The sequence below is a fragment of the Sminthopsis crassicaudata genome, chromosome 3 (genome assembly GCF_048593235.1).
Source record: "Sminthopsis crassicaudata isolate SCR6 chromosome 3, ASM4859323v1, whole genome shotgun sequence".
NCBI lineage: Eukaryota > Metazoa > Chordata > Mammalia > Dasyuromorphia > Dasyuridae > Sminthopsis > Sminthopsis crassicaudata.
In genome coordinates, this window is record NC_133619.1 from 365,751,291 (window position 1) to 365,763,325 (window position 12,035).

The 12,035-nt window shown below is 35.7% G+C and overlaps 1 protein-coding gene across 2 annotated transcripts in view; it reads right to left on the reverse strand.

Annotated features, from left to right (window-relative positions):
* MARCO (macrophage receptor with collagenous structure) overlaps positions 1–12,035 on the reverse strand; it is a 53,062-nt gene that overhangs the window by 9,417 nt on the left and 31,610 nt on the right. For both annotated transcript variants that reach the window (XM_074301844.1, XM_074301845.1), the window contains exons 9-12: positions 10,903–11,001; positions 10,778–10,813; positions 9,843–9,941; positions 9,590–9,652 (exon numbers count right to left, since the gene is read on the reverse strand). In XM_074301844.1, the coding sequence (XP_074157945.1) occupies positions 9,590–9,652; positions 9,843–9,941; positions 10,778–10,813; positions 10,903–11,001 (297 nt within the window). The remainder of the gene's footprint in view (positions 1–9,589; positions 9,653–9,842; positions 9,942–10,777; positions 10,814–10,902; positions 11,002–12,035) is intronic.

Sequence of the window (12,035 nt, forward strand, 5' to 3'; positions counted from 1 at the left end):
TTCCAAATAGGTCTCTGTGTTTGCTTTTTGTTTGTATATATTTCTTTGTGTATACACACACACACACACACGTCTAAATAATATATGTGTATATTAGGTATCAAGGTAGAAAAGATGTCAGACCCTCTAGTCCACAGTCTCATTCATATTAGGAAAGTAAGGCCCTGGGAATTTGGATGACTTGACCAAGATCATATCAGAGATGGTCCTCTGATTCCACCATGCTACATCACAACTCCTTTCCCCTACCCCTGGGCTCTGAGGTAAAACAATCAATTATTCCCCACAGATCACAGAAGACATGGAATGAGCATCAGTTATAGCAAATCTCATCTCTGATACCTGTGGTCTTGGACAAGCTGCTTAAACTTCTTTGGATCTCCATTCTTCATCTTTAATGGGGATATTGGATTAGATAGCCTAGAAAGTCCCCTCTAGATCTGCATGTGTGATCCTAATGTAAGGCAGCTAGCTAGAGAAACAAATAGAGTGCTGGACTTGGAGTTGGGAAGATCTGAATTCAAAACCAGCCTCAGACATTTACTAGTTTTGTGACCCTGGGCAAATTACTTTAATCTGCATCTGCCTCACTTTCCTCATCTGTAAAGTGGGAATGCTAATAGTTCTTATCTCTCAGAGTTGTTTTGAGAATAAAATGAGATAATATTTGGAAAGTATTTTGCAAATATTAAAGCACTATACAAATACTACCTATCTTCCTCCTCTTCTTCCTTTTCCTCCTCATTGTCATCATTGTTGTTAGTTAATATTCTCTTAAAGTAACTCTCTCTTCATATGGAGCAGGTTACTCTCAAAAAGGGCAGTAAATATTTTTGTGTAAAGAAAAAGAATTATATCAATTGGTCTATAAGATATTGTCTCTGTTTTGATAAATATTTCATTTAATAAAATTGTTAAAATATGTATATGAAGAAACAGTTTTCAGATGTAATTTGAGCCATTTCACATAGATAATGACTTGTGGCACAAATATAAAGACTTAAATCATCTTACAAAAAGATATAATAATTGATATAAAAGATATAATTACTGTTTGTAATGTTTGTGTGTTTATAAGTGAATAATGTTTGTAAGTGAATAGTTTACTATTACTAATATTACTATTTAGGGCAGAGAAGAAAATGTTTTTGTTCAAAAAGGGAATAACACAAATATGAAGAAATTAATTTCAAGCACACAATAAAATTTGAAGACCATGTTGAGAAATTTGTGCTTCAGGGCAATATGGTCCTGAAAGATTTAGGCAACAGGAGGCAGAAGTTGGGTTGTTAACAGTGAAGATATTGAGGGCCCAAGTAATAGTGTCAACAGGTAGTAAAAATACATATTTATAAAAGTTGTTTGAAGAAACCAGCAACAGGAGTAGTTATCTAAAGAGTTAATCATGGGATTTCTGATGAATTGGGCAGAAACTCATCCTCATTGGATCAGGACTTCTCCTCAGTGCCATCTAGAGTTTAAGTGAGGTAATGCCTCAGAAGTGCCTAGTTTATTTTGCAATCTTCTTTCCCTCTGATTTGAAAGAGAAAATGAAAAAGGGAAAAGACAGCTTTGTAGCTGATACATAGGATGAAATCCTGAGATTTAATATATTAACATGGAGTCCTGGTAAATGAAAATTTGACTAAGCTTATCTGTCTTACTGAGGTAACTTGAGTTCTTATGTTGTGATCATCTGTTACCATTTGATTGTAAAAATACAGAATCATGATAAGTGAAAATTAACTAGATTTTGTCTGTATTGCTCAGAGATAGTTAGCCCAATACACTTTGCAATTCATTAGGCTTAAGGGAATCCATTATAGATATTATCCAGTAATATTTCCTTAATACCCTTTAAAATATGATTGTAAGTCAAAAGAGCTTTTATTGGTTTGTTTATTCCTTTGAATATGGAAGAGAAGTAGATCTGACCAAATGAAAAGTGCCAAGTACCAACAGACAAGCAGTTGGTAGAGAAGTGTGTTGCATGTGCTCATAAGTGGACTTACAACATTAAAGTCTTTAATACAGAGATGTGAATTAACTTGAATACATAGGCTTTCTTCCCTAATCTGCTTCCCTACCAGGTTCATGTATGTGTCCACTCTCCTCATATATATCAAAAGCATTGGTAGTATATCTACAAAAGTTTGTGTTATTTTTGATTGTCTTTATCATTCATCGACTTGCTTTAATATATGTGTACCTATGTCATTTTCCCCCTTATTGCTAAGTAGATGATTATATTTAGAATCTACAAGTATCATCTTATGAGTTTCTGTTTTGTGTAAATAGAAATACATTGATGGGGGCTTGAGTGATGAGCAAATATTATATATGTCTCCTCAACGGGGTTACCCCAAGACCCTGAGAAAATTTGAGTGTAATTTAATGGTAGTAGCTCTTATCTAGGAACTTAAATCTGTCAGTGTAAAAAGTTGTTGAAGAGAATGAGACAGCTAAAAGAATGAGTAGGTATCTATGCAAGAAATGTAAAATGTTACAGAAAAATGGTTGTATGTAGCCCATATATTAATGGGCATTATACTATTAAACCTTCCATATCTATCTATCTCCCTCTAATATATATTACATATAATTTCATACATATATATATATATATATATATAAATATATAATAGGTGGGTAGGTAGGTAGAGAGATAGAAAAATAGACACAGATCGACCGATAGATAGATAGATAGATAGATAAGTAGAATGAAAGAGCCTGTAACTATGAGTAAGTAGAACAGAAAACAAATTTGAAAAGTAGCTGGATCTGAAGGCTTGGATGCAAAGGACAAAGAGAAACTGAATAAACATGATGGGATTCCTAGGGATAAATGGATATCTGTCACAACTGTGGCTGATGAGACAAAACATTTCACTGGAGAACAAAAGAGAATATGCATCCGGGTGGGAAAGGACTTGGTTCCACTAGAATCCCATGAGTTGGACTTTATGTGTGAGAGAATATGGTGTGAGAAGTAGCATAACCCGAGAGATATGACTTGCCAAAGATTGTATAGTAAGAGGCAAAGCCTCTATACAATATGTTTGCCTTTAAGTCTAGCATGCTTTTCATAGCTCATTCTTCATTGGGCTTCCCCACACCAGAGGAATGGGGTTTATAATACCTGTTATCTTCTGTCCAGAGAGCAAGAATAATGAAGATTCACATATATGTAAGCATAAAGAATTACTCTTTCCATATTGCAGGGATTAGGGATATGACATCTCCCATAATCTGAAAAATTCACGTAAATTTTTTGATTTTTCCTTTGTACCAGAAAACAAGTATGAATTATTATGATATTAAAATATATTACTAATACAATATATATACATATGTGTGTATATATAATGTACCTTTTTATTTTCTAAACTTGCTGTGTCATTTGCTGGCCTTCCCATGTTAACTATGGTTTCCACAAAGTGCCCCTCAAATTCTCATTTAATTTCTTATTCACACACACACACACATACACACATAAGTGCTCTATGAAATTTGAATTTTATGGCCAACTTCTTGAAATTCAAGTTTGAATTCCTGGCATCATGAGAAAGAAATAAACTTTTTATTATATGAAAATGAGTGGAGTCATTACCATAGAAACTAGCTATAGGCCTTGCTCTCATCAGTAAAGTAGGAGAAGGCAGAAAATGATCTATTCATGTTCTCTGTATATTTGAGAAAATTTTCTGATTGTGAACTTGGATTCTTGTTGAGCAATCCCTTGAGGTAGCAGATCTCAAACTATGGATTAACAATTAGGGAGTAGAGAAGTAGGTATCATTAGAAATTGGGTCAGGCATGTAGTCCAGTGATCATTGGCTCTGGGGTGAGTCTGTCATTCTAAGTCTGCCAATGAGGAGGGTTCAAAGTGAGGTCTACCAGGGAGTATGAGGGAAAAGCAAGAATAAAAATTCAGTCTAGAAGAAAATCCTCTTTTCAATGCTCAGGTTTGGCAAGGATTAAACAATCTTAGATTTAGAGTTGGAAGGAACTTTAGCAATTATGCAGTAGAAAAATTCTAATACATACATATATATATACACACATATGTATTTTATATGCATGTGTGTATGTTTATATACATATATGTGTATGTATGTATATATATATGTATTCACACACACATATACACACACACACAGAGAAATTTCTTAGAAGATGGACAGCTGTAGGAGAGGAAGAAATAGCTGACAAGCACATTTGGAATCAAAGCTTAAAGACAAGAGAAAAATCTTTAGGGGTTAGAGAGAGAAAGCTCTAATTCTATGACCAATGAGTCATAGGATTATAGATTTAGATCACAGAAGAGACTTAGTTCAAGCCCACATTTTACAGATGAGAAAACAGATACTTAGAAAGGTTAATTAAGCAACTTTCCTAAGACACAAAGATGGTGTGTCCAAGCTGACATTTGAACCCAGACACTCTGATTCCAGATTGATTAATTGGGCAATGTTACCTCTTTAGCCAGTATAAAAGGTAAGGAAGAGGACAATCCTGAAATCCAGTAGAATTACTTGTCCTGAGCAGGGAGTAAGATTAGGTTAAAAAAAAAAAAAAGATGCTTGCCTTTGGGGAGCTTGGGGATCCCACAATCAGAACTAAAGGTTGAGGGAGTAGATTTTGGAAGGACTGAGACATTTTGTAACCTTGCCAAACTAAATCCATCAGTTAGAAACTTGGAGTTTGATCTAGCAGACAGATGAGAGCTTATTAGGCCTGTTGACTAGGAGCAAGAGCTGAGGAAAAGGGACCAACTCTGTCAATTAGGAGATCACTATATGTAGAGGGCAGAACTCTGGAAAAGTCTACTTGAAACATGGATATTTACAGCAGGGTGTTTACTCAGTGTGATTGATGAGATAATGATTCTCTACTTCACATATACTTAGTGTGTTATAATGATATAATCATACTGAGGTATTTAAGGGCTGAGAGGACTGGAAATAGAGATATTCCATCTTTGACCAGCCTTGTGGTGGCTCTGTTGTCTTCATCACTTCTTCACCTAACCAAGGCCTATCCAGAGATTCTCCAGAAAGCTAGTCTGGATATTACAGAGGATATTGAAGAGGGAGATTTTGTTCCGATTACATTTGTATATAGTCAATAGTCAATGAGAAGACTTTTATAAACTTTCCCCCTTCATTTAGTAGTAAAAAATTAATTAAAACCACCTAAAAGGAGAATATGGTATTGTTTATAGAGAACAGGACAAGAGAAAAGGAAAAAAAGCCATCTTGTTTTGTTTTTGTTTTTTGTTTTTGTTTTTGTTTTTGTTTTTTTTTGAATAGAAAAGTTGGAGGTACTTGGAGCAGGGTAGAATGGAAAACTCAATGGAAGAGACATTGGGAGTGAAAAAACCAGAAAGAAATGTCAGCAAGCAAAGGTCTGAAGTTTTCTGGCACAAGAAAAGGATGGGTTTCAGGGTATAGGAAATAGAAATGAAGGTGAAGAGAGTATATAAAAAGAAAGCAAGGAAATGTAGTCAGGGGAGAAAGGATTTCTTTCTGAAAGAAATTTCACTTATTTCCCTAAACCATGATTATTTTCTGAGTTGCCAACAGTCTTGCAGATTATATCAAAGACCACAGCCTAAAAGCTTTAAACACTTTGATGTATGCCCAGTTGCCCCTCTGTCCTGATGGGTGACTTCCTCTCTGGTCCATTCTATGAGAACAATCCTGCTTACTCATTTTATCCCCTACTCTTGCTATAGTTAACCTCAGTTAACCTCTATTAACTTCAATAACCTCCTGCAGCTTCATAAGATCCCCTTTCTACTTCTTTCCCCATCTTCTCTTTCTGGAACCATGATACAATATTAATTTCCTCAAGGAAAACTATGACCCCCATCACCATACTGGTAACCCTTAGGACCAAAACATCCCTTCTTGGCAATCACCACTATATAAACATCAATCCTTCAACTTTCATAAGAGTAATGTTCCAAGAAAAAAGTGCAAAAGTCAACAAAATGCAAATGTTGACACATTACTTTGACACATTACTTCCTATAGGAAGTAGGGGATCAGGTTCTTATGATCACCAAAAACTATAATCATTCACTAAAGATTACTGAAAATAAATGTTTTACATACAATTCTTTATAACATTAATTCTGAAAACATGTACTTTTCCTAACACAGTAACCATAAAATAATCCATAAAATGCAGTATGCAAAATAATTGGCAACATGGAAAACATTTTTTCTCACCTGTAATTCCTTAGAATTCTGTGATATTTTGTACTAACATCTCAATTTTTAAAAATCATTGATTTTAGATAATACTATACTACTATAAACCTCTCTACAATGGCCACCTTCTGAAGACTAAGGGAGAAATTTCTGGGACTTTAGTCTGCTGATGGAAAACTGATGAGGAAATCCCTTTATAAGATAGAGTGAACAAGACTGGTGAAGCAGCTAGCAAAATATCAGTGACTCTACAAACTTGCATGCATCATGACTCTCTTGCTTTTTTTTTCTCTATGTTATAGAGCCCCAAATGTTTGAGACTGTCAATACAAAAGTAAAAATGAGCATTAATAATAAAATCACTGGAATTCTTGAAGTAGTGAAAGTTAAATGTGTGACCATAAAGGACTGATTGCATGCTATTTCTTCCTATTATAAACTCTTTAAAAGGAGAAGTCCCTTACAGTTTTTGACTTACCCTCTCTTCCTCAATAATTTTCCTCTCTAGATTTTCATCACATTTATTCCCTTAGACTTTCTCAATAACTTTATTTGCTCCCATGGGTTTAACTATCATTTCTATGCAGGTGACTCCTAAATCTACATATCTAGTGCCAGACTGTCCCAAGAGCTTTAGTCCTATATCAACAAGTATTTTTTGGCTATTTCAAACTAGTTCTCTCAGAAATATCTTAAACTCAACATACCTAAAATTAAACTTATTATCTTTTTCTACATCCTAAACATCTTCATCCTTGTCAAAGATATCATCACTATTCTTCCAGTGTCCCAGGTTCCTAATTTTAGTATTATCCTTGACTATTCCTTATTCACATATACATTCAGTTGCCAGATCACTACCTTCACAAAATCTCTTGAATATGATCCCTTTTCTCTAATCTCATAGCTATCATCTTAACTCAGGTCCTTAGTTCAGGGAAAGGTACTAGGTACTAGCCTAGCACACCGTAATTGCTTCCTCATTGGTCCCCTTGCTTCAGACCTCTCACCATTACAGTCTATTTCATACATTGCTGCCGAATTTTTTTTCTTTACATTCAATTCTGATGATATGACTCCCCTATCCAACCAATACCAATACCAATAATTTCCCATTGCCTCTAAAATAAAATATAAACTTTTCTGTTCATCTTTTAAGGCCCTTCAAAAACTGGCCCTATTTTTATACCTTTTTGAATTGCACCCCTTCCTTCCCTTTTAGATTCATCCAAAGTGTTCTTCTCTGTCTTCATTCATAACACTCTATCTCCTATCTCCGTCTTCTAACTCTATATCCTTGCCCTGGCCATCTCCCAGGCCTGGAATGCACTCTCTCTTTATTCCTAACTCAAAGAATCCCTCTCTTTCTTAAAACAGAGCTCAGACATTATTTTCTGCGTGAAGCCTTTCCCAATCTGCTAACTGCTAGTGTCTTCCTCCCTATAGAGTCTTTTAACTGCTACATATCTGAATTGACTTTATATTTTTGCTGTACATACTTTTACATGTATTTGTTGTCTTCCCCATTAGAATTTAGGTTCATCACAAGTAGGAATCACTTCAGTTTCTGTACTTGTATTCCAAGCAGGTAGAATAGTGCTTTTCATTAATTAATTAATTCATGATCTTGAGTAAGAGGAGATTAGATTAGAAGGTAAGGAGGATTGGATACAGCTGGTCCTTAAAGAGACACATAGTCTTTGAGACTAAAGAGTCTTTCCATGCAAGGATGTTATTACTTGGCTACAAGTACACCCCTACTAACTCCACTTTCCCAAGAAGTTTGCCAGTATCATCAAAGTGCCCCTCTAAAGTGATTTTGGGAAGCAGTTTTCTTAAATGTTTTCATAGGAAACTGCACAATCAATTTGGAAATTACTACATAACAAAAATTAGGGTTTTCTTTTTCTTCTGTTGAGCAGAAAGAGAAAACAGGTAAGGCAATGGGAGTTTTTAAAGAAAGAAGGTGGGAAGTATTCAAATGTGTGGATAGAGGAAATTCTGAGCATTTCTGTCCACTTGATGGAACCCTTGAGGCTTAGGGAGGTGAGGTCACTCTCAGTATCCCTTTAAAGACTAGTGCCTCTAATAAAAAATAAGTAGGCAGTAAGGTGGATAGAATATTAAATCTAGAAACAGAAAAATTTGAGTTCATATCCAGTCTTGGAGACTCTTTAGCTGTGTGACTCTAGGTAAGTCACTTAACTTCTGTTTTTTTTTTTTTTTCTTTTTCTTTTTCAGTTTCCTCAACTATAAAATGGTGAAAATAATGGACCTATTTCTAAGGGTTGTTGTAAGGATCAAATGAAATATTTGTAAAGTTCTTAGAACAAGATACTATATCCCACCTTTTTACCTATGACAATCTTCTGGAAGAGAGATGATGGTTAAATTTGGGGAATAGAATGAAGCATATATCCTTTTGGATATGGTCAGTGTGAGAACTTATTTTGCTTTACTATTCAATTTGTTACAAAAGTTTCCTTTTTCTTTTTCATTTCATTTTTATTGCAGAGATGAAGAGAGGGTGAGATGGTGAAAAATAGATTTTCATTAGTTGAAAAAAAGTAAATTAATTTTTTAAAAAAAGTTTTAAAAAGCAAACAAAAAAACTCATTATGTGCCTCTGCTTTTCCTGGGCTCACCAAGTCATTTTTTGAAGTAAATTTGGTTTCACAAATAGTTTTCCTTATTGAAATAGTAAGCAAGCTGATTGAACCAAAGGCTCTAGTTTTAATCTTTCTGACATGTTTCACAGTAAGTTAGTAGATTGACAGTATTATGACACTTTCTTTGAGTTTGGGTCTCATGAATCAATGCCCCTCCTCTCCCCTTATTGCTGATGGATTGACTGAATTTCTGAACCTTCAAAGCTGAGGACTTCCCCATCCTCAAAACTTGCCCCAGGATCAGTAGTCACTGAGGTCTGAGCTGAATCATTATTGCTATTGGGAAGCTTATAATGATGGTAGACACAGAGATCAATTACTCCTGTGCCTCAGTGATGAACTTATGGTCACAGAAATAGTAAAAGTATAGAAGACAAATTATTATTTCTTCCATGTCCCAGGGACAAATTCTGTTTTTAGAATTAGAGATAGATAATAAAGCACTTTACATTCCTAAACATGTCAAATTATTATCTTATAGTTAGGTCAGTCATTGAAGACCCTTTGGAAATGGGCAATATCTCTCACCCTCATGTGTCCAAGAACCTGGGTGAGGGGTGGGTAAAGGGACTGAAAGAATAGACAGGAAAAATATTAAGGCAGGGATAGTCTTGTTTGGTGCTGGCAAGTAGAGAAATGTTGCAGTAGTCTGAGCCCCTGAATGTTCTGCCCAGGGATCTGACCTCCTGTGTTCTTTATTACCTGAATCTCCTTTGTCTCCTTTTGCACCTGGTACTCCCATAATTCCAGATGGTCCTGGAGGTCCTAGAGATCACATGGAACACAGAGACAGTTAGAAGTGGGTAGAAGGACTTTTAAAATTCACCATAAAAATCAAGATAGAGCAGCAAAAGGGTATGTTTGTTGAAGACAGGGACTGGCTGGTTTTTGACTTAGTATCCTTAAAAGCTAAGTAGTTGTAAACGCTTACCAGATATTCATGGAACTGAATTACCTTGTGGTCCAGAAGGACCATTTTTGCCAGGTTCTCCCTTGATACCAGGAATTCCTGTTAAACCTGGTATTCCAGCGACACCCTTAGCTCCAGGCTGACCTGAAAGTTAAATAAAGTCTTCAAGTTAATGGTCATTTTAGTGAGATTTCTGGAAAAAAACTAAAAGATATCCCCTGTCCTCTTGTCCTCAAAGGTTAAAGATTTGCCCTCCCCTATCCCTAAACATCCTAGAACACACTTTTAAGCATCTTACTTCAGAAAGCTTCAGTTATGACTCAATTGGCCACTAGTAAAGATATCCATAGAGCTTTGTGTGCTTCTTTTTATAAACTAATAGGGTAAGTGGTAAAATGCTAGTAAAGAAAGCGAGTTTAACTATGTTTTTACATAGTGTTGGGAAGGTAGAATGCTGTTAGGACTTCTGTAGTTGTTAGAGACCATGCTTTGGATTTCAATAGCACTATCCTATTGTAGAAAAAGAGAGGAGAGTATAATAGACAATATCAATCAGTCTTGCCTCTTTTTGCTGCTCAGTTGCAGTGGTCCTCAAACTTTTTAAATAAGGGGCCAGTTCACTGTCCCTCAGACTGTTGGAGGGCCAGACTATAGTAAAAACAGAAGTTCACACTCTCTCTCTGCCCCTCAGCCCATTTGCCATAACCCGGTGGGCGCATAAATATCCTCAGTGGGTGGCATCTGGCCTGTGGGCTGTAGTTTGAGAACTCTTGCAAGTCTAGAGTCTAAATTTGACTAGATTTTTCTAGAAACCCAGATGCCTAAAGGAATGCTGAAATAAAAAGGTTTTCTCATGCTGACTTTGAGTTGGGGTTCTGTTCAACAGTTGGGATGCTTTGGGGGCTGGATAAATACCAGATGTTAGCAGTGGTGGCAAGAATAAAACTAAAATAGCTATTATTCTTTCTCCCAGCTCTTACCTGGCTCTCCTTTTGGCCCAGTAGCCCCTTTCATTCCTGTAATAGGAAAAAAAAAATTTCAGGTAACTTTTCCCATAGGGTTACCTTAATGGAAAATGGAGATATCTGGTCATGTGACATCTTACCAGTTTTGCCTGGCTCCCCAGCAACACCCTGTAAACCAGGTAATCCTGGAGGTCCCATTATACCTATGTCTCCTTTCTGGCCCATTTCCCCTTTGCTTCCTAGGAAAACAAGAAAACATAAGTTAAACTTAAAGAGAGGACAATAATGACATCTGTCACTTTTTGCTATTTCCAAACCATTAATTTATTCATTCAATCAGCATTTGTGAAGTACTCAATATGTGCCAGGTACTATGATAGATTATGGAAATACAAAGACAGAAATGAAACCATCTCTGTCTTTAAAATGTTTATATTCTATTGGAGGAGGGAAGAAACAGAAAATACACAGAGAAGTAAATATAAAATATATTCAGAGATAATATTATCAGAATTTAAGCTCCTTGAAGTTTAGGATTATTTATTTCACTTTCATCTTGAGTGCTTAGCATAGTGCTTGGCATATAGGAAGCACTTAAGAAATGCTTGTTGATGGAGTACAAAGTATTGTGTATGTTCTTGGGATGGAGAGATAGTGGGCCCTAATAACTTGGGATATCAAAAAAAGTCTTGTGTAGGAGGAGTCACTTGAATTGAACTATAAGTAAGCTAGGTATTCTCAGAGGTTGTAATGAGGAGGCAGTGTCCTCTGAGCCATGGGAGATGATCTGTTTAGAGGTAAACACAAAAGATGAACATAAGGCATAGATGTCTAGAAAAAAAAAGTACATGATAACATGATTTAAATCAGGAAAATCACAAGAATCAGACTATGAAGAGATTTAAGTGCCTAACAGAGGAATTCGTATTTTATCTGAGAGACGATAGGAAGCTCCTGTTGCTTCTTGGGCAGAAGTGACATAGTCAGTCCTTTGCTTTAAGAAATAGCATTTGGGGAGTCATGTGATAATAGATTTAGGAAGGAAATGAATCTAAGTATCCTAAGTATCTATAATAATTCAGAGGTGATAAAAGATTTCACTAATAGGGTATTGACTCTGTAAGTTGGAAAGGGGAATAATTGTAGAAGTAGGATCAAGAAAACTTGATAATTTGGAAATATGGCTGAGAGTGAAATCAAGGATTATTCTCAGGTTGTGGACCTGATTGACAGGAATGATATTGGTGCCCTCAATAAAGAGAGAAAAGTGAGG